The 21,228-nt window shown below is 35.5% G+C and overlaps 1 protein-coding gene across 3 annotated transcripts in view; it reads left to right on the top strand.

Moving 5' to 3' along the window:
• Positions 1-19,740, top strand: part of OGFOD3 (2-oxoglutarate and iron dependent oxygenase domain containing 3) — a 41,795-nt gene extending 22,055 nt beyond the window's left edge. Inside the window, exons 8-9 of one of the 3 annotated variants that reach the window (XM_034408519.3) lie at positions 5,576-5,699; positions 16,188-19,740. In XM_034408519.3, the coding sequence (XP_034264410.1) occupies positions 5,576-5,699; positions 16,188-16,324 (261 nt within the window). In that variant the 3' untranslated portion in view covers positions 16,325-19,740. The remainder of the gene's footprint in view (positions 1-5,575; positions 5,700-16,187) is intronic. The other 2 variants (XM_034408520.3, XM_087887246.1) reach the window with 2 other exon arrangements.
• Positions 19,741-21,228: the final 1,488 nt, after the last annotated feature.

Genomic DNA, 21,228 nt, shown 5'->3' with positions numbered 1-21,228 from the left:
GAGATATTTAAATAATATTTTCCTTACTATTCTTCCAAATATCTATCTTTGGCATTGGTGTCCTGCATGTATAAGTGCTAGCACTCTAATTAAAGAGTCACGATGCTCTGATATAATTTTAGCATGTAAGTACCATGTGTGCCTTCTCGGAAGTAACCCCTGCTGAGCTTAATGAAACGTATTAATGAGTAAATGGATATAGAATGACTTTTAAATTTGTAGTGCTCCCCTTTTTGATGAGTCAAAATTTAGAAATTAAAAACCTAAGGTTGTTTCCTATTAAGTTACACAATCAGTCTGGCTATTCTGTTGATTCTTATTATGTTTTGCTATTATGTTTATGAAAATGTAGGAATAGAGTATCAGCACGTGTAGCACTTTGTTCATTAGGAGGATTTTCTTATCTTGCTAAAGCTAAAATATTTTTAGTGTATGACTTTGAGGATCTTATTTTGGGATATTTTTAGTTTCTTATTTTTTAGAATTTTCTTTCATCATGTTGGCTTTCTATTGCCTTTTATGTTTGTACTATGTAATCCATTATTTATAAAGTTTACATTCTGCTTTTCTGCTCAGAAAAGTATTAAGGAAGTTAGTAGTAGAAATGTTTTACCCAATGTAAGTTCAAAGACTATAACATTCCAATTTATTTTTTACTGTTTGAATGAGGCTATTGAGAGTACCTTCAACATTTTCCTCCATCTATTCATACAATAAACAAAATCACTGTAACATTTTTTGCTGCTTTTCTTTGCAAATTGTCATTCCTCTTCAAATAATATGATAGGAATAGTTTGATTTGATTCAGTATGATTTGTTCCAGTAAATCATATCATTTCATAAAAAGTTGCATTACAGTGTTCCACAAAAATGTTTATTTTTTTCAGATATTATCTTGCTTAATTTTAGTTGAGCAAATTGTTTTTCTAATCTCTTCCAGATTTGTTGCTATCTTGGCAGTTCCAAAAGTGTTTTTTTTTTTAATTCATCCATCTTATTTTTAAACAAGCATTTCATCCATCTTATTTTATTGAATTGAACATAGCTCTTGTAATGAATAATTGCATAGATGGATAAAAATGCTAAATCCAGTCTAAAGGTCTGGCTGGCTGTGCAACAAATCATATTTTTGAAACTTGTATATTTTCCAGCATTCAGCGTCTCTGGGCATTTCACAACAATCAAAGACATTACAATAAAATCAATAAAACATAAAATAAAAAGATAAAAGATTAACATCTTTTAAGACTAATCTTAGTAAACAACGGTTTTTGAGGGATTTAGTAATTAGTAATAATTATTAGTACAGTAATAAGTAGTAATAATTTGCATTATACACACACTCTGGAAAAATGAAAGGAATGAAAATAATTTAAATGGATAGGGTTTCCCATCATTTGAGCTTTCACATGGAGTGTAGTCTGTTTCATTATATTCTCTTCCTTACTTTTAGAAGGAATTCAGAATGATATGTATAGTTGGGTTTTTTTTTTTTTATCAGTGCCTCTTTGTATCAATATGCTTTCACATTTAATGGATTAAACTTAATGATTCTCTTAAAACTGTGATAAAATAAGTCATTGCGGGGTTTTTTTCCCTTTGAGGAAAAATTGCAGATCTATACTAAATCTTTAGTATAGATTTCCAACCCTTGTATGGAGATTCCTGTTTAATTTTTAGGTTCTAAAAATTGTTTCCTTTGTATGACTAGGGTAACATCTTTTTCCATGTTGTTTTTGTATCCTATCATTTTTACATCGACTGTCAAATTAGTATTGATATTGTCAGATAGAATTTGTTCTTTTTCCATAACATCTTTTAAATAGTCTATCTATAGAGGCAGATACTCTTAAAATGAACTTCTGGATCCATTGTTCAAAAATATCTTTAGTTATTGTCTAATGTTAAAATACTTTGCTTAATTCTGTAATTGTGAGTTTGCATCGCCTTTATTTATAATGTTTAGTTCATTTTAGTACCTAATTTTTAAAGTCTTATTACCTTAAAGAAAGAAAGAAAAGAAAAGCGAAACAAAAGCATTTTCCCACAGGAAGGATTCTTTATAATTAATTCCAAAATCTTATTTCATATTTATCTGAACCCTTAGTTCATTTGTAACCTTCTAAAATCAAACTTTTAATCGCCCTTTTGTTGTTTTTAAAAAAGTGTTTAAATTTTTAAGCTTTTAGTTAAAACTTATTTGGCTAAGGATTGAAGGTGCTGTAAAACTTGTCAAGTTAAAGGTTCATAATAGCTGAAAAGTTAGCAAGTAATTTCTGAAAATGATTAGAAAAGGAAATTTGTGAACTTAGTATCCTTTGTGCCGTGCTGCAGACTTCAGCCACACACATGCGTGCTCACTTTCTTGGGTGATTATCAGTTTACTGGGCTGAAGAAGTTACAGAGAAACAAGGAACGTAAGCAAAGCCAAAGCTTGCCTGCAAGGTTTGATTTGAAAACTGGAGCATGCCAAAGAATCATCCAGAATCAGTTCAGTGTTTCAAGGTCAGGTCAAGGTTATCAGCCAGTCCAAAGTTTAAAGGCCCAAGAACCAAAATCACACAAAAATGTTGTACATGAGCTAGATGGCAGACATTTCCAGCAAAGAAAACAGGCAAAGTAGATTCTTTGATAAGTAGCAGCCAGCTGTCACCAATTAGAAGGTTCTCTTCTTTACTTGGCGAGGAGTCTTATAGACCTCCTCTGCTCTCTACTTGTCATATGCGCGGGCTGGGAGGTCGTATGTCATTTTCTGACTTTTCAGTCAGGTGGTGCCTGTGTTTGATCGGCCTCATGTGATTCCTCTTGACCTACCACCGGTACAGCTGCAGGTTGTTCAGTGTCAGATTCAGACTCAGTACGTGAGTCCTAAGCCTGGGCCATGACAATTTCAAAGGCTCTGACTGCAGTTTGAACAAGATGGCTGTTTCCTCATCACCCAGAGCTGTAATCATGCTGGAGACTGCTATCTTGCAGTCATCTCATGAGTGGCAGCTGCCTGGAGCACTTGTAATTTTAAGACTACTCCTTGTCTGGAGAAGAATTATCAAAAAGCCAGTCTACTTGCCTGTTTTTTATCCTGTGGTCCTCAGTCCATCATTACTTCCCCAGAGATCCTGAAGTTATATTCATCAGGAGGAAACTGGGCAGTTCTGTCATTAATCTAGCCAAGATCTTTTTTCTGAACCTTTCTGGTGATTGGAAGAGAGTAATTTATTACTTTCCACTCAACCAAATGTGAGTGATAATGTGGCACTTAAATATTTAGCTCAGCATTCTGCAACACATTTTGCAACTGAGATTACACTGATCTGTAAAACTGAACTGTGGTAGATAAGGAAAACAGGATGAAAAACCACCTTTTCTGAGTCATAAAGGTTCCACAAAGATTACATTTGTGACCTTCAAAGCTTTCATTCTAGTGAAAATATTTTTTTTCTCAAAGCTGTAAGATTAGAAATACTGACTATTCAGTAACTTATGGAAAAATGGGTTTGAAATGCCATATGGATATTTCACTCTATATTATTGATTGAGGAAATTGTGGATTGCTGACATAAACATTTGTATGGATTTTTCCTGTATTGTTGGAATACATTTACACTTGTCAGCAGAGGTTAAGTGGTGCTGAAAATATTGCAAGTTATTGACATCATTTTAGCTTTTTTTATAAAACACTTTTAAGACAGATATCTCAAACCTCATATTCGAAGCCAGTCCTATTCACTTTACTACACAAATTAATTTATGATGGCAGCATCTGGTATAAAAACATAGCAAAAAGCTCACTTGGGTCTTTCAGTAAATGATTAGGAAATTATGCAAACTAATTGATCAACTCGGCAAAGCTATTTTCTCTTGCATATGCTACTGCCTCATCATTTTCTTTCATTCTTAAACTGATGAAGGATATTAATTTTTGGAAGAAAATTATTTTTGTGTGGAACATGCACCACCTATCAATTTTGTTTCTGACTAGAGATTGTACATGACATAAGTGTAGTATACACTGTATTCTTTTTAAAAAAGAAACAAATGGAGAAAATCTATTTACTGTTAGTGGAACAAGTAGAAGAAAAAATTATTTATATATGTTCAACATAAAAGGGAAAAAAACACAAATTGGTATACCAACTGCTTAACAAAAATGGGAGAAGGCAAACAGGAAGTAGCCTTTTTTTTACCTGCTGTTTGGTTTGGTCTTCTTCAACAAGAATTTATGTGCTGTCTAAGGGAATTATGAAGACCAAGATGAAAGCACAGAGCTACAGTTTAATAAAACATGGTGTGACGATACTTCTTTAAATGAATCTTAAGTCTCTGAGGAATTGCATCCTTGGATACCGAAAGACGTAGCTGATGGTTTGGCAAACCTTTATGTGTTATTTTTAAGAAATCATGGAGAACAGGTGGAATGTCATATGATTCCTATCTTTGAAAAGGAGAAAGAGACCATCCAAGAAACGATCCACCAATCAGTGATTATATCTCTGATTTCTATTACCTTGAAAAGAATGTGATAGTTAGTAAACATAAGCATATATGTGTAAGGATAGGCCCTATTAGAATAACCTTTTTTTTTTTGTTCAGTAACTTCATTAGATTGTGAAAATGCTGCAGCCATCTAGATTTCAGCAAACCATTTGATCAAGGATCCCATTTTTTAAAAAAAGCTGCAGAAGGAAATTTATTAGAGACAGATACAAGTGTTTCATAAAGTGAAAAAAACATCAGATACAAAGATATAGGACAGAGATACCTAGCTTAGTAATAGTGTTTATGAATAAAATGTGACAAATACACGATTGCAGATGGAAGCTGTAGCGTGATGTGGCTGCAAAAGAAGCAAATTCAGATTGAGGAAAACACTGCAAAGCAATGTGCCCCACTCTTCTCTTGGGAGTAGTCCAGGAAGATACTATGTTTGATAGTATCAAAAGCCACTGAAATATCATTCAGTACCAGGAGGGATACATTCCTTGTCTCACCAGAGGTCAAATACAAATGAAATCAATAAAATTTCATTGCCATACTTGGACTTGGAGCCCAAGTGAAAGGGATCCAGACAGGGTGGATTTGATTCAAATCGAGTTGATTTAAATCACAATTTAAATCATGATTTAAATCACTAGTAAAAAGGCTTGATTTAAATCAACTCGATTTAAATCATATTTTTTAAAGAGCAACTGTCATCTCTGCTACTCCTTTGACTCACTGTTGACTCACCAATAGTCCCAGTGTTGCAGAATATACAGCCTTGTGCTACATAACTAAGCTCCATTTCATGCTGAATAAATTTATGTATCTTAAATAGAAAACTATCTTACGATAGATTTTTACCCCAAAAGTTTTTTATTAAAATAAATTCGATAAAAATCAAAAAAATCCAATTTAAATCAAAAAAATCCGATTTAAATCAAAAAAATCTGTTTTTTTTTATTTTTTTAAAAAAATCATTGATTTTTATCCACCCTGGATCCAGATAACCAACTTCTTTTAGGGCCTATGCATCTGCAGACCCAATACAATTCCCAAGCTTTCTTTTGATATTCAGTACTTTATCTTTCCTTTGTAGGTGACCTATGGCTCCTTTGATTACACATCACTGCTCTATCTATCAGACTATGCAGAAGACTTTGGTGGCGGGCGGTTTGTCTTTATGGATGAAGGCGCAAATAGGACTGTAGAACCTCGAGCAGGTAGAACTTTCTTTGCTTTACAAATCTTACTAGTTCATGCTCTGTTTTTAATGTCTTCCTTTGAACACAGCTCTCTAATTTGTGTATCCATGATGTCAGGATAGAAATAAATGAATTAGAAAGTCAGTCGAAATAAGTGCAAATAAAACTTAAGAGTTTGTCTTAAGAGTTATCTAATATTTGCATTTATTTTACACTGATTTTGGCAGTATTACACCTTTCATCGTTCAAATGTTATACAAGTAAGAATTGTGATTTCTAGCTCCCTTCTATTAAAGGATAAATGAGAGGTAAATATGTATTGTAACTTGATGATGTTATATGAGGAAACATGGTTTTGAAAACATTATTTTTTAAAAAAAATATAAGCACGATTTGTGAATTGTTAATTTTCAAAATATTTTGTTGATGGTAAAAAAAGAGCCTAAAATATAAAGGGTGATACTCAGCTAATAATCTAGATTATTGCAAATGAAATATTTAGTCTGAATGTTCAGATAGATAAACCTCTATCTATTTTGACTTCACAATCTGAATGACCAAGTCAAAGAGACAGCCAAAATGACTCAGTGGATGGCCTACATAGAGGTTTCACTATCCTATTGAAACTTTATAACAATGTAATGCTATAAAGAGTCACCTAGTCTATCCTTCCCCAGCCTGGAGACCTTTAGATACATTCCATTGGCCACTCTGGATTGGAATTTTGGCAGTTGTGGTCCCAAGATATCTGAAAGATCTTGAGTTACAAAAAGATAATCTGAATTATTTCACACCTCTGGGTGACCTGGGACCAGTCACGCTTTCTCATCCCTAAGAGGGTTTGCATTGGCAAAACACTTCTGAAATCTTGCCAAGAAAACTGCAGAGGCTAATTGAGGTCTTTGCCAAGAATCAAATGATTACCCCCTCTCCATCATCATTTCATCATTACTTAGGGCTTAATATACAGTTTATTTGAAAAACATTTCATGGGAGAAAAATTTCCCAAAATTTTTAAAGTTAAATACGGAGGAATAGGAAGGCATGTGTTTCTTTAATTACATGCCAAGAAATACATGGAACGGTTCTGCTGTTCTTCAATATATATATTTTAACCAAACCAAGCAAGAAAAATAATTATTTTTCTCTAAAGAGTTCCAGTTTTTTCCCTACTACCAGCCTCTTTTTTGAGGAAGGTTCCAGAAAAGGACTGGGTTTTTTTTTTTTTGAATATATGTAACAAAAATGTCTTCAAACTTTCCCTTAGGAGCCCATTTAGCCCCTGGGGTTCTTCTAGCTCTTAATTGTGAACATCTAAATTTAAGTATGATTAATTTTGTGGTAAATTATGGCCAAAATTTCCAAGGGATTCTTGAGAATCTAAATCACTGAGGCATCAGTGTTATAATTATGTCGACATTTGTGTAGCTTCATGTGTTGCCTTTTTAGCACAATCACACTCCCCAAGCAGTCATTCTAATGTGTATATTTTGCCATTTCAATTAGCTCTATAATGTTAACTTTTAACAATATTTTTTTAAACAAAAGGAGGTGTAATGTATTGTGGCAATACCTAAAAGCATTAATAACTTTAAAAAATTGGCATACTGGTAGTAGGTTAAACAGAAGACTATGTCCAGAAAAATGATGTTATTTATAACTGTTGGAGGGAAATGAAATAGAAAAAAGAAAGACACGGGGAAGGAAGTAGGTGCAGAGTAAAATTCTTAAATCATCATAATCATGTTCCGCGTTAACAATGTGCAGTTAAATAACTTCATATTTTTCCTGCAGAAGGAATTTTAATAATTTGATTGCTTGGTCTCTGGAAACTATGTCTTTTGCTGGATATAATTGCTTTTCTCCATGTATGCATTTCTTTTATGAACAAGTTTCTGATTAATCCGATCCTTTTTTCCCCCTTGAACATTATTTTAATAAAGTAAAATCTTTCTGAGATTTCATGGGAAAGAGTTTTGTGCTGAAGGGATGACATACAGAACATTACACTTGAGAGGTCAGGCCTAGGGGCCCCTTCCTAATGATCTGAAGCTGCTTATTCTGTCACTTTAAAACAAGTCCTTAGGAAGACTCAGACTCAGCAAGGTATCTTCTTTCTCAGGTGATACCTGGAAGAAGTTCATAATCTCTCTATTATAACCCATGTTGGAAACTATTAATTGGCACGTCCTTTTATTTGAAGCTTGATTAAATATATTTTATTATTACTTTTTATTTTGAAGATGAGCACACTAAGCTTAAGTGAAATTTTAAAGAGGTCAACCCTTCAACAAATGCCCTTTGGATGTACCTTTAGGAATCAAGTTATGCCCCATTTTTATGACTATGCAGGAATAAAGAACAACAACAAAAATTAGCTGGAGAAATATATATATTTATTTTAGTTCAACAACAACAAAAGTTTGCTGAATAGTTCATGTTTCTGAACTATTTGTGAAGGCAAGACTAGAACAATCATTATCTTTTTTGCATTCCAAAAATGCAACTAAATTAAATCCTGTAAAATTTAAGAGGGATGGCCAGAATAGCAATTGCACAAGTTTGGAAGAAGGATCATTTGCCAACTGACCAGCAGATAATACAAAAAATATATGCATGTGCGGAATCAGATCAACTAACACTGAAATTAAAGGATAAGGAAAGCTCAAAGTATTTTAAGGTATGGGATAAGTGGTATGATTGGATTAAGCGAAAAGAAAGTGGATAAGGATATACGTAGTAAAGCATATAGATAATCTTGATGAGTACTAAATTTTACCTTTCTTTAATAGTGAATTTTAAACTAAGAACTGATAATTGAGAGTGTATTTCCATGCTTATTTCATATAAATACCAACAATGACTTCACTGTCAGGAGAATGAATATGGGACTAGGTTATGAAATATATAATGTGTAGAGAAGAAAAATATATATAGATATGTAAAACAATAGAAATGAAATGTCAGATATATGATATGATCTATGTATATGAATATCTTATTATGTTTTTAATTGTTTTTATAATTGATAATTTAATAAAGTTTATTTTAAAATAAAAAAAAATTAAGAGGGATGAAACTATAATTCAACAAAAATTGGAAGATATTTATGTATCAATGCATGACTTTGTTATTTGAGGTACTTTTAAAGCATATGTTCATGGTTATATTATTGCTTATACTTCATAAAGAAGGAATAAATGCAAACAAATACTTATTTTTCATTGAATCACATGAAACAGAGTGCCTGGGAAACCTTGTAAACTATTACCATTTTGGCTCAAGCAATCACCATAGACAATATCGGATTCTGAAAAGGTCTTATCCAAGAGGAAAGGGCCACTTTGCTTGAATTGGAGGCACTCAGGTAGAAGGTCTTACTTTTCTGACAAACTCATTTCATCCCTCTTAAACTTTCCTTAAAAATCTCTGCTATAAGTCTTCGATAACAAAGATGTATTATGTTGCCGTTTTTTCTTACCCAAGATTAATGATAAAACATCCAGTGATTTTAGGGAGGATGTAATGAACTTTTTACCACAGGTTTTTACTCATTAAGTGATTCTCAGTCAGGGGAGAAACTCCACATATTTAACAGGACAGATCTCTGTATTGCTTAATAAATACTGTCTTGAGGCAAAAATTACCTAAAGTGCCAAAGAATAGGAAATAGCTTGGCTTACTTCTACACCAGTCTGATTTTGTGACATTTCCCAGGGGTATCCCTTCAAAGCAGAGCCCTTTCTTCTTTATTTTGTTTGGGCATTTGTTTTGAAAGAAAATAAGACTAAGGGAACAAAGTCCTCTGCCTTTAAAGTAGAGTCTTAGGCATGAGATTGACTCATTCTGCAAGAGTAGTTCTCCAAGGGCAGCCTTCAGAGCAGCATATAAACCCGGAGGTCGGTTGTGGACCACTTCAAAGTGAATTTCCATTTCCAGTCAGCACAGTTGAACTCCCAAAACTTATGTCCAGGTCAAATCCATCAGATTTCCTCAGATTTATAGGTAAAGTACTGTTACTGTAGCTTGTTTTTGTGAGATGCCTAGATCTTTTTTTAAAAAATAAAGTTTTTAAATACCCTTATAGAAGTACATAGAAAATACAATGCTCTTATGGTGCAAAGTTCCCATTTCAGATTCTGAAACTTTTTGCATTTGAACAAGCATTAGTCAAACTCATTTGAAATAATGTGGTTTTTTTGGGGGGGTGACTTACAATGTTGGGGTTCTCCCCTTACCCTCCCCCCATGTGACCTGAATAATAGGTTTGTAGCATAGGCTTGTATCTTATCATTGGAATTTATAGTTGCTTTCTAATTCTGGGGCATTTAGATTTTCTCAGCCTTCTGTCTTCCCAGAGAAGGAGCAATAGGCTAGCACATGCTCTCCTATTATTCCCAGTTGCAAGGTCTGGCTAAGGGATTCAGGCATTTTTATCTCTGGGTTACTTGTTATATAAACTAGGAACTTTGGAATGAGAGTCAGAAGTCCGGGTTTTGCTCTTGCTTACGTCTAAGTGGAACTAATGTTCTTGATTTTGATGGGGCAATGAACCATATCCAGAACTGGCTAGGTTTGATAGCCATTCTTACTGACAAGTGAATGCTATGATGTTCATTCTTTGATAAGCTAGAATTTTAACATACCCTTCCAAGCAAATACAAGTAGTCAGACGTGAGCTAACATCAAATGTCATATCTAATCATATGCTTTCTTTTCATAGCTCTTGAAACTTTATTTTTTTTTACTGCCAACCGAGTAGAAAAAGTATTATTTAAAGTTATCCATTTTTGGAGAAAAGCCTGATGTATTCTGTCATCTACAGTACATTTACATCTTAGTAATGCGGCAATTTGAAACTGTTTTTATTAGTGAAGTCTCAACACATAGTATGTGTACTTTGAAATAAAAGAGAGTTCTTACATAATTAAATGACTCGGCCTTCTGTTGAACTCCAGAAAATTGAATGGATCTATATTATATTTAGGAGCAGACCTGATAAAGCAGACCTCCACCATTACTTATCTCTATATTTAAACTTTCTGTGTAGGTTAACAATTAATAACTTTACTGCTGTATATTTCTCATGTTGGGTTGAGATGAGAATCTGTTCGTATCTGTATGCTATAAATGCTAAAGGAACATATATAGAGAGCTAAATAATTACATTGTTTAAATTATTGGGGAACCCTTCGTAGGTATAAGGCATGTATTACACTGGCATTTTTAAAAAATTAGTATTCACAGTTTATCCATCACAAATCCAAAGTTTTTACAGCTTTCTGGGTGGTGGAAGAGAAAGAAGGCTGCATCTTATTTGGGGGGCATAGGTGAAATTCAACAGGTTCTGGAGAACCGTTAGCGGAAATTTTGAGTAGTTCGGAGAACCGGCAAATACCATCTCTGGCTGGCCCCAGAGTGGGGTGGGAATGTAGATTTTCCAGTATCCTTCCCCTGCCATGCCCACCAAGCTACACCCACCAAGCCACACCATGCCTACCAAGCCACGCCCACAGAACCAGTAGTAAAAAAAATTGAATTCCACCACTGGGAGGGCATGCAGAGAAAGGGACTTTCTGGTTTCATCTACTCAGCTTCGGGTTAGGAAAAATCTTGTTCTTTGTCTTCCAACTGGGGTAGATTATTAGAAAGTTAATAATATATATTTAAAAGCTTATACTAATTACAAAGTTGGCAAGAAATGAACTATTCAGTAATTTTAATTAGTAGTTTTGCACAATAAGAGCAATTTTGTTTCTTTATGGGCATCAGTTACATAAAAGCATTTGTATTTTTTAAAACTCATTTTAACATATCTTAAACTTTTAGAAGAAGAGAAACATTAAAAATAGTTTACAAATTCAGATACTAGAATCAGGTAAGATTAAAAGCCCTCAACCGTGGCTGCTCATTCCTACCAAGTGGGGCCTCTGAAATTTCTCACCAGTTTTTTTCGATGTTCTTCCCATCACTGGCAAATGTATGTATCATAGCACAAACTCCTGCCTATACCTTCTACTACTGATCATTCATCAAGACAACAATTTTAGCAAAATTCTCAACTTGATGTATTGATGTATTTAGATGCATAAGTGTGACAGTTCCTGGACTTGATTCTTAATCCTACTAATCATCATGTTATATTAAATTGCTCAAAATGCAGTCCCTGTAGAAAAAACGAAAATGACCTTGATGGACTAGAATTTGTAGGCACTAATATTCATATTTTAGCAATTCCCATACTCAGCTTTTCTGCTTAGATGACAAGAAAAGACAAACAGTGCTGAGATAGCAGTATATTCATTACTAACTTACTGGTGCAATATTATAGGCAAATATATAGCTTCCTCAGTCTTGTTAGCCACTTGCTTCCAAATTATTTTTTTACTACTAGCTTGGTTCTGTAGCAACAGGAAATAATTCCACCATTGTAAAGGAACTCCTTTTGGAGAACCAACAAATAGTTCAAACAGGGTAGAAGAGGTGTGCCTTAAGTTACCTAGAAAGATTATGTGTAATTAAATTGGAAGGGGAGTTGGTGATAGCAGGTCTGGCAAAGTAATCTTCATTATTTAATAGATTTTTCTTCTCCAGACCTTTGTATCAAGAGAGTGAGCTTTTCTCATCAAGAGACAGGATGCCTCTTTGCCTTTTAGGCTCATTCCAGACTCTCAGTACAGGGGCTCCTCGAATTACAACAGCTCATTTAGTGACCATTTGAAGTTACAACGGCACTGAAAAAAGTGACTTGTGATGTTTTTTCACACTTACGACCGTTCCTGCATCTTCATGCTCATGTGATCAAAATGTGGATGCTTGGCAATTGACTCATATTTATGACGGTTGCAGTGTCCCGGAATCATGTGCTCACCTTTTGTAACCTTCTGACAAGCAAAGGCAATTGGAGAGCCAGATTCAACTAACAACTGTGTTATTAACTTAACAACTGCAGTGATTCACTTAACATCTGTGGCAAGAAAGGTTGTAAAATGGGGCAAAGTTCACTTAAGAAATGTCTTTCTTAGAGCAACAACAAAATTGGGCTCCATTGTGGTCATAAATCAAGGACTACCTGTATATCCAATCCTTGAAACCCCCTATGAGTGAAATCATAATGGACAGGTGATTTTCAGAAGAGGCTTTGATAATACATACCTCTTTTCCAAGGAGTTCTCATACTAGTGACATTTTCTCAGCAAATCAGAAAATAAGATCCCTTCTTGGTTCTGTCTGTAGTTTGTCGTTTTAGGAAACTATACTTTTAGAGATGGCAACATCTGAAAAATTTTGCACTGCAGTGGTGTTACTTCTCACAGGTAGTTAATTTAGAACATAGAACAGTAGGGTTAGAAGAACCTTGGAGGTCGTCTAGTCCCCTGCTCAAGAGACCTTGTACAAATGGCTGTCCAGTCTGTTCCTGAAAACCTCCAGTGATGGAGCACCCACAACTTCTGGAAGGAAGCCATTCCACTGATTAATTGTTCTCTCTAAAAGGAAATTTCTTCTTAATGCTAGGTTGGATCTCTCTTTGAAAGGTTGCCATCCATTACTTCTTGTCTTTTTCTCAGGTGCTTTGGAGAATAAGTTGACCCCCCTCTTCTCTGTGTCAGCCCCTCAAATATTGGAAGATTGCTATCATGTCACCCCTAGTCCTTCTCTTCATTAGACACACCTAATTCCTTCAATTGTTCATCAGTTTAAGTAGTTGTTAATTTAAAGCAATAAAAATCCTTTAATGATGTTGATGAAGATGATGAGGAGGATTGCACTTCTGTTCCTCCCAGCCATCTCAGTCTGTATGTAGCTGTTCCTTCCCCTGTTTTCCCAGCCATTTCATCTACTTATTACCTTTCTGCTTCTTTTCTAGCCTTCCTCACATGCTTTGCCTACCTCTGTCCATCCTTCCCAACCCTTCCAATCCAACTTCCCTACACTGTCTTCCTAAAGAAAAGATAGCTATAAGTTCTTTAGTAGGGAGAACTATGATATGGAGACTTCTTTTTTTGCTAATGGAAATGGGGGGGGGGGGGAAAACAGGCAGAATTATCTTATTTCTCCCTCTTTATTTTTTTTTAAAGCAGGCTTTTCATGAATAAAAACCATGAATATAACCACATTACTGTGGTTATAATTTTGTTGTTATAAGTCTTCCCACAATGATACAATAAATAAAAGTGACTCCATCACTTTTGAACTGCAACCTTTGAGCTGGCAGAAGTTGTACATCTTCATTGCGGAGGCTCACTTACAATACCTCTGCCTTTTTTCTTTTTTCTTTTTTCTTTTTTCTTTTTTCTTTTGCATTGTAAATCTGTATGGTTTCTTGAAAGCCATTCATTGAACCTTGCAAATAATCACTGTTTCTTCTATTCTGGAAAGACTACTTGTGACAGTTGGGCAACTAAAGCAGAATATAATGTTTACCTGTAAGTCCAATTCAATATTGCAGTGTAAAACTGCTTTTCAGTATCACATTCACTCCAACCATTGAGAAGTTGCACCATCAGAAATTTAAGTGATTGGAATTCTGATTTCTATTCTGGTAACTGAAATTGCATTTCCTTTTCATAATGTGATGATTTTATAAGAGTAGGAGATGGTTGGGAGTTAAAAGGTGGTGGCCAGAAAGACAGAGCTGTTGTTGCTAGCATTTTCCTACCCCAAAATGTTTTACACACATTGTTGTATATTACAGCCAATTTGTTTAATGTGATTAATATTATGAACTAAAATAACATACAAAATTTAAATATTTATTTTAAATATTTAATTTTATTTTGTGCTTGCTGAATATTTTTTAGCAAGTGGGAAAAAACGTTTATTACAATTAAGTTATATGTTGAATAATGAGAGACTACTCTGTTGAACCATGTACAGCACCTAAGTTGTTTGTCATATAACCTCATGCTTTTTATAGGAAATTCATTCCTTACAGTATATTTTATTTAGGAAAACTGTACTATGACAATATGGTTTGTGTCTCTTTGTCTAAACACTTTAGTGCTTATTCCTAATCATGTATACAAAGCAAGCTTCTATTTATCTTCACAAAGTGATACACCATTTATCTATCTACCGGTACTGGCCCGTCTGTTTACAGTTGGTGCAGTAGTCTTTTTATCATTGTTGTCTCTCTTGTATGCTTGCACTCTCACAAAACGACTAAAGACTGGACACACCTGAATTGTTTGATTGTACCAGTGTAGTACTCAATACATAAGTAAGCAATCCAAGCATGTCACATAGCCCACACAAATAGTCTAGTAATCCATTTTAATATGAGATGTTAAAATCTTCTTTATATGCTAAAGTAGCTATTGGGTAGTTTTAGTGCAGAATGTAAGAAAATAGATAAACCAAATCTCTTCCAGATGGTTTTATTCTAGAAAAAGCACACAACTGAATCAAGGGAAAGTTATGCAGCTCTTCAGATTGTACATGAAAAAAAAAAATGCAGGATCCAATTTGGATCAGTCACCTGGATCAGAGGTTTGTCTTCCAAGCTTTCAGAGTTGTGCTGGAACCCATCTGGTGGAAGAAACTAACCACAAGATTGCAAGAATACAAACAAGCAGTCAGACAAGGAGACCTGAACTTATTGGTAGCCTCACACTGCAATTACCAAGGACACACATTCAATTTTGCAGCTACTAAGATTGTTGGCAGGCACAAAAACAGCCAGGGAAGCCTCAGAAACAGGCCGCTTGTCAGCCAACAGGAGTACTGATTTACCACCAGCCTATCAGGTACTTAGAAGGCGAGGGCTGGGCAGCACAAACAGATGACAGCTAATGACTTAAAAGACAGCCATCAACACACCCCAATTAACATCTAAAAAGCCACTTACAACAGGCACTGTAAATACCACCTACAGAACAGCACACACTCTGCTAGAGAGAAGTTACCTGAAGATGGGCTCCAGGATGAGTCTGAAAGCTTGTAAGATAAAACCTCTGGTCCTGGTGACTGGCCCAAATTGGATCCTGCAACATTATCCTGGGACACATATATTTGCCTTCATTCATATGAAAAAAAAATGCTTGGGATGTTCTGTTTACCACTAATTTGCACCTTTTTAAAAGAGTTTGGTGTTTTCCCAGAATCACCATCTATAGTGGTTGATCCCAGGATAAGACTTTACTTGGTTTAAGGAGTTGTTGATAGGGGTTACTTTTTCCTCTTCAAAACCATCAGAAGTCTTCTTCACTTAAGATTGATTATGTTCAAAGATTTTCTTTCTTTCTTCTTTGCTCTCCTGCTGAAGCCTTTCTTTTAATAATTCTGGAACTAAGAATGTACATATTTTTTTAAAAAACCAGGCTTTCTCAAATCTTGTTAATTGCATAATGATATTTTGATCTGGGAACAGGTTATCTTTACCATTAGATAACAATCAAATCTTGGATGATTGAAGCTGAGGAGCTAATTACAGAATTCTAGGTATCAGCAATCAGGTAAATGATGTGTATTTTGCTCTGCTCCTGACTGTAGATTCTTGTTTTGCAGGACGGGTTTCGTTTTTCACATCTGGCTCGGAAAACCTCCATCATGTTGAGAAGGTCGACTGGGGCACGCGCTATGCCATCACCATTTCCTTTACCTGCAATCCTGACCATGGTATCAGGGATCCTGTTCTAACATGACAGGCGGCAGCCAGATGGATTGGCAAGAGAAACTCTGTATGGGAGAGGAGGAAAAAAACTTTTAAATTACCATATAAATTCCACTGAATTTTATCTAAAGTAAATTGTGTGTGTGTAGTTTTTTTTTTTTTACTTTGTTTCCTTCTAAGTGTTGCAAAAACAGTGCCTTAAGGTCCATATTTCTAAGTTTCTTATAACATTGCTTTTATAAGATAGTAATTAAAATGGTTTGGCTTTTCTTTTCCAGCTCTTTTGGGTACTGCACAATAGGCCTGTGAAACAGCATCATTCCATCATGTAATCTCTTCAAATATTCCTTTTCATCAGTTGTTCTCAAAATTATAATTAGTGATGTCCCATGAAATGTGTTCATGGACTCTGGAATATATTGCAAGGAAGGAGTTTCATCGTACCTTGTTCCAGACCCCATAGAGTTGTTTATATTTTGGAAAATAAAAACCTGGAACACTTGTGAGCCAACTGAGATATGGCTTTAATCATTTGCAATTTTACACAAGTGTATCAGGTTTTTGTTTTATATCCTTATTTCAATATGTTCTTCCTTGGAAGAAGACATGAGTTATGATGATTGAATTTTCTCTGTAGAAACCAGTTGTATATGATCTCAGCCATGATTTCATATAATCAGCTAAGAGGAAGCTTCTTAGAATAAAATAAAACTACTAAATAATGTGTTTGATAGTGGTTCAGTTTCTCTATTTGTTAGGGGAAACAGGTTCATTAGCTTGTTTAATCTTACAATCTTAGATTATAAATATTCAAGTGATTTGCAAATCCATCAAAGTTTGCTTTGGAATAAACTTGATCTTGGCTGCCTCACTTATTCAATTGTTGAGTAAGTGTAAAATAACTTCAAAGTCCTTTAAGTAAAATTGACAGAACTTAAAATGTATTAGAAATGGAAACAATAGGTTTGATTCATGCAAATTCCACTGCGATTATTAGAATAAATTCTTCAGTGGCATTCTTCTACCAAAGGAAAACTTAAGAAGAACCTGCTTTAATTGTATATTCTTTAATTGTGGGAAAAGTTTTTCCAAGCAAGTTACATAGCAAGAGTATTAAGCTCAAGGCCCACGGGCCGGACTCGGCCCACAAGGTGCTTAGATCAGGCCCTTGGGCTGCCTTGGAAACAGCAAAGGACCCGCGGTGCCTCTGCTGGCGAAAACAGGTGTATGTGGTCCTCCAGAGCTCCATTTTAACTGGCAGAGGGTTGCAGGAGGCTGTCACAACCGGAAATGGAGCCCATTTTCGCTGGCAAAGCACTCGGACCACCACAGGCACCCCTGACACAAGTGATGTTGAGCTGCCCATACCCACCCTAGCTCCCCGAGCTTGATCACAACCTTGATGCGGCCCTCAATGAAATCAAGTTTTACACCCCTGTTATATAGGAAAGTACTGTGAGTTAAAATTACTATTTTGCATTCTGTCATATTTATGAGTGATATTTTAACTTTTTTTGTATTTACAACGTTTACCTACTCCTTTGAGATATCTTTTACACAACAGTTCTTAAATATTAGATGTTTGAATACTCATCAGTTTTAAAATTTAATGAATATGGCATGATTTGATCCAAAGAATTCTGGATGGTCTCTGCCAAGAATGGTTTGGTGAATTTCTGAATGAACAACAGGAGTTGCATTAGACAATCTGTAAAATCATCTCTAGTACATACATTCTATGAGAAAGCCAAACACACAGTGTGCCTTTTTAACAAACTCTATCTAGCCCACCAACTAACATTTTTATTATAGCAAAAGCTGCCTGATTTGATTTTCATTGGCTACAAGAAAGCTGTCTTCCTTTGAAAGTAGATTCTAAGAGTTTTTATTTGTTTATTTTCAATATTAACTATTTTATTCTCTCTCTATCCCATCTCTGACTAAGTTTATTATTTTTATTAGATTTTTATCCCACCTTGGTTACTTTATAAGTAATTCCAGGTGGCAAAACATACCTAATATTCTTTCTCCTATTTTTTCTATAAAAACAACTCTATGAGGTGGATTGGTTGGGCTGAAAGAAAGTTGTTATCCCAAGTCATCCAGGTGGCTTTTATACCTAAAATGGGACTAGAACTCACAGGCTTCTAGTTTTTAGGTCAAGATTCAAAGTTAAATTACTTATATCCATTCATTTGTGTTTGTTCAAAATTAGAACAATGCTGACTAGTCCTTGTCCTTAGAACCATTGTGGCATCCCTACAGTCACATGACCAGAATCCCAACAACTGGCAACCATCTATTTGCTGTGGTTGCAGCATTCCAGGGTCACGTGATCATTATTTACAATGTTCCCAAGAGTCAATGAGGGAAGCTGGATTGACTTTAACAATGGCAGTGCTTTCCTTAATGACTGTGGCAATAAAAGGTTGTAAAATCAGGTGTGATTCATTTAATGACCATATTGCTTAATGGCAGAAGTTCCATTCCCAACTGTGGTCATGCATCAAGGACTATCTGTATGCAGATTATTCAAGAAATACCTTCACATTTGCTAGATCAGTTCAACCTTTCAACAGTTTTAGTCAATGAGAATTCAGGAGAAAAGTACTTTCACCTTGCAGCTGCTTGAGAATAGGCTTATAGTTGCCTCCTTCAAACAAAATTTGTAATTGTTGGGGACAATGATTTCTAATCAACACGTTTCAGTCAGCAAATGCAGAATCCTTTGATAAAGATCTTGTCAAAAAGCAATTGAGGAAAAAAAATACTGGCACTTAAGATTTTCTTCCCACTTTGTTTTTCACAGCTTTTATTGCCTTGTCCAGTTTTTTTCTGGCTGCAGCAAAGCATCCAAATATCAAATCTACATTATATATTCTGAATGCTCTCTCATTTTCTGACAAGATTAGGGCTTTGTATTTCACTACAGATCTTCCACTCAAGCACTTAATGAGAAAATTGTTTTCTAAACAGAATTTAATTTGCTTTCCAGAGAAGAATTAAATTGTCTCATAATTATCATTACAAGCATCCATGTCTGATTGACATAAATTCCTTTGGCATATGCAAACCACCATGAACTTATTCGAAGATCTATGTATAATTTAGGTGATTCTCATACTATTTAATTGAATACATCTATAGAATACATTTAGTGAAGAAAGCAAAAATGTTTATTTTCATTCACCATCCAGTTTGGGAGCCAGTTTGGTCTAGTGGTTAAGGCACTAGGCTAGAAAGTAGGAGAGTGTGAGTTCAAATCCCATTTAGCCATGAAAGCCAGTTGAGTGATTTTGGGTCAGTCTCTCAGCCCAATTCTCCTCACAGGATGGTTATTGTGGGGGAAAATAAGAAGAGGAAGATGTGTTGGATATGTTCTCACCCCTTCAAGTTATTCGTAAAAATAAGGTGTGATATAAATAAATACAAAATGCATGTTGCTGACTTGAAGAGTTTTATTTTCACATGCTACAATTTTAATGGTAAAATGTTGATATTTGAAAGTACACTCAATTGGGTGATTTGCTCAGTCTTCTGCAATTCTATTGTGAGGTCTGACAATGTCATTGATACATATGCAGAATAAGAGTATATGTTAATGGCTTGAGTCAAATGCTAGAGTGAATAATGATAATGAAGCAATCTCTCTTTCCTTGCATTGGAAACCAGATGGACAGAGATGGTACTACCTACCTAGGGGAGAAGCCCTTCCACCAGTGGTGGGATTCAGCCAGTTCGCACCACTTCGGGAGAACCAGTTGCTAATTTTCTGAGCAGTTTGGCAAACTGGTTTTTAGAAGAAATCATTAGGGCAGAGAACCGGTTGTTAAATTACTTGAATCCCACCACTGCCTTCCACTCCAGTCACTTTTAATCAGTAGGGAGAAAAACTGCCCCCTTTATCAGTTGCCTTGTCTTCCTCTTCATACGTACTATTGGCCCTGCATCTTCCACTCTGCATTTTCCGCTCTGTTTCTTTTATCTGTTACTGTCTTTCTTCCGCTATGCCAAAACACTGTGAAAGTGAGAGCATTAATTTTATGTGACAGGCCGTACTCCCAAAACTGACTGCCCTGTTCATGTCTACTTTGGCTCTGGGATATCTGCAGGTCCTTTTCCTATTCATGCTGGCATTTACATGAAGTTATGTTCTCCAACCTACTGTCCTTAATACAAGAGGAGAGAAGCTTCCAGTGAGGAATGGCAAATTGACTCCCCACTGAACACGAGGAGACCTTACAGCTGTGGTGAAATCCAGATTTTTTTACTACCGGTTCTGTGGGCATGGCTTGGTGGGCATGGTGTGGTGGGCGTGGCTTGGTGGGCGTGACGGGAAGGATATTGCAAACTCTCTATTCCCACCCCACTCCAGGGGAAGGATACTGCAAAATCCCCATTCCCTCCCCACTCCTGGGGGAAGGATATTGCAGAATTTCCATTCCCACCCCACTCTGGGGCCAACCAGAGGTGGTATTTGCCGGTTCTCCAAACTGCTCAAAATTTCCACTATGCGTTCTCCAGAACCTGTCAGAACCTGCTGGATTTCACCCCTGCCTTACAGCCCACAGGCAGTTGGATGCTGCATCCAGACTGCCAAATTTTCTCTGGAGGAAGGGGAGATGTATTTGAAATCACCCATAAATACTTCAGACAGATGGGGTTGTTTTGTGAACAGAGGGCAGAAACGGATGTTTTTGCAGTCTCTTGCAAACAACTGGGACTCTATTAAGCTCAGAGCCATTAATGTAGCCTTATACGGAGTCAAGGTTTGATCAAACCTCACTTTTTAAATTACTTTTGCATTTCCTTCCCCCCTTCCCCCCCCTTTACTGCTTGTTAAAATTGAAAATTCTTTAACATTTATTCTTTTTTTTAAAAAAACCTGCTTATTAAGACTGAAAACCTTCAGAACTGCAAGTTGGCTTGTATTTG

This window comes from Pantherophis guttatus, chromosome 2 (assembly GCF_059756535.1).
Source record: "Pantherophis guttatus breed Tessera chromosome 2, ASM5975653v1, whole genome shotgun sequence".
In the NCBI taxonomy this organism is placed as follows: Eukaryota; Metazoa; Chordata; class Lepidosauria; order Squamata; family Colubridae; genus Pantherophis; species Pantherophis guttatus.
The sequence above is the reverse complement of the archived record's forward strand: the minus strand, read 5'-3'. Positions and strand labels throughout refer to the sequence as shown.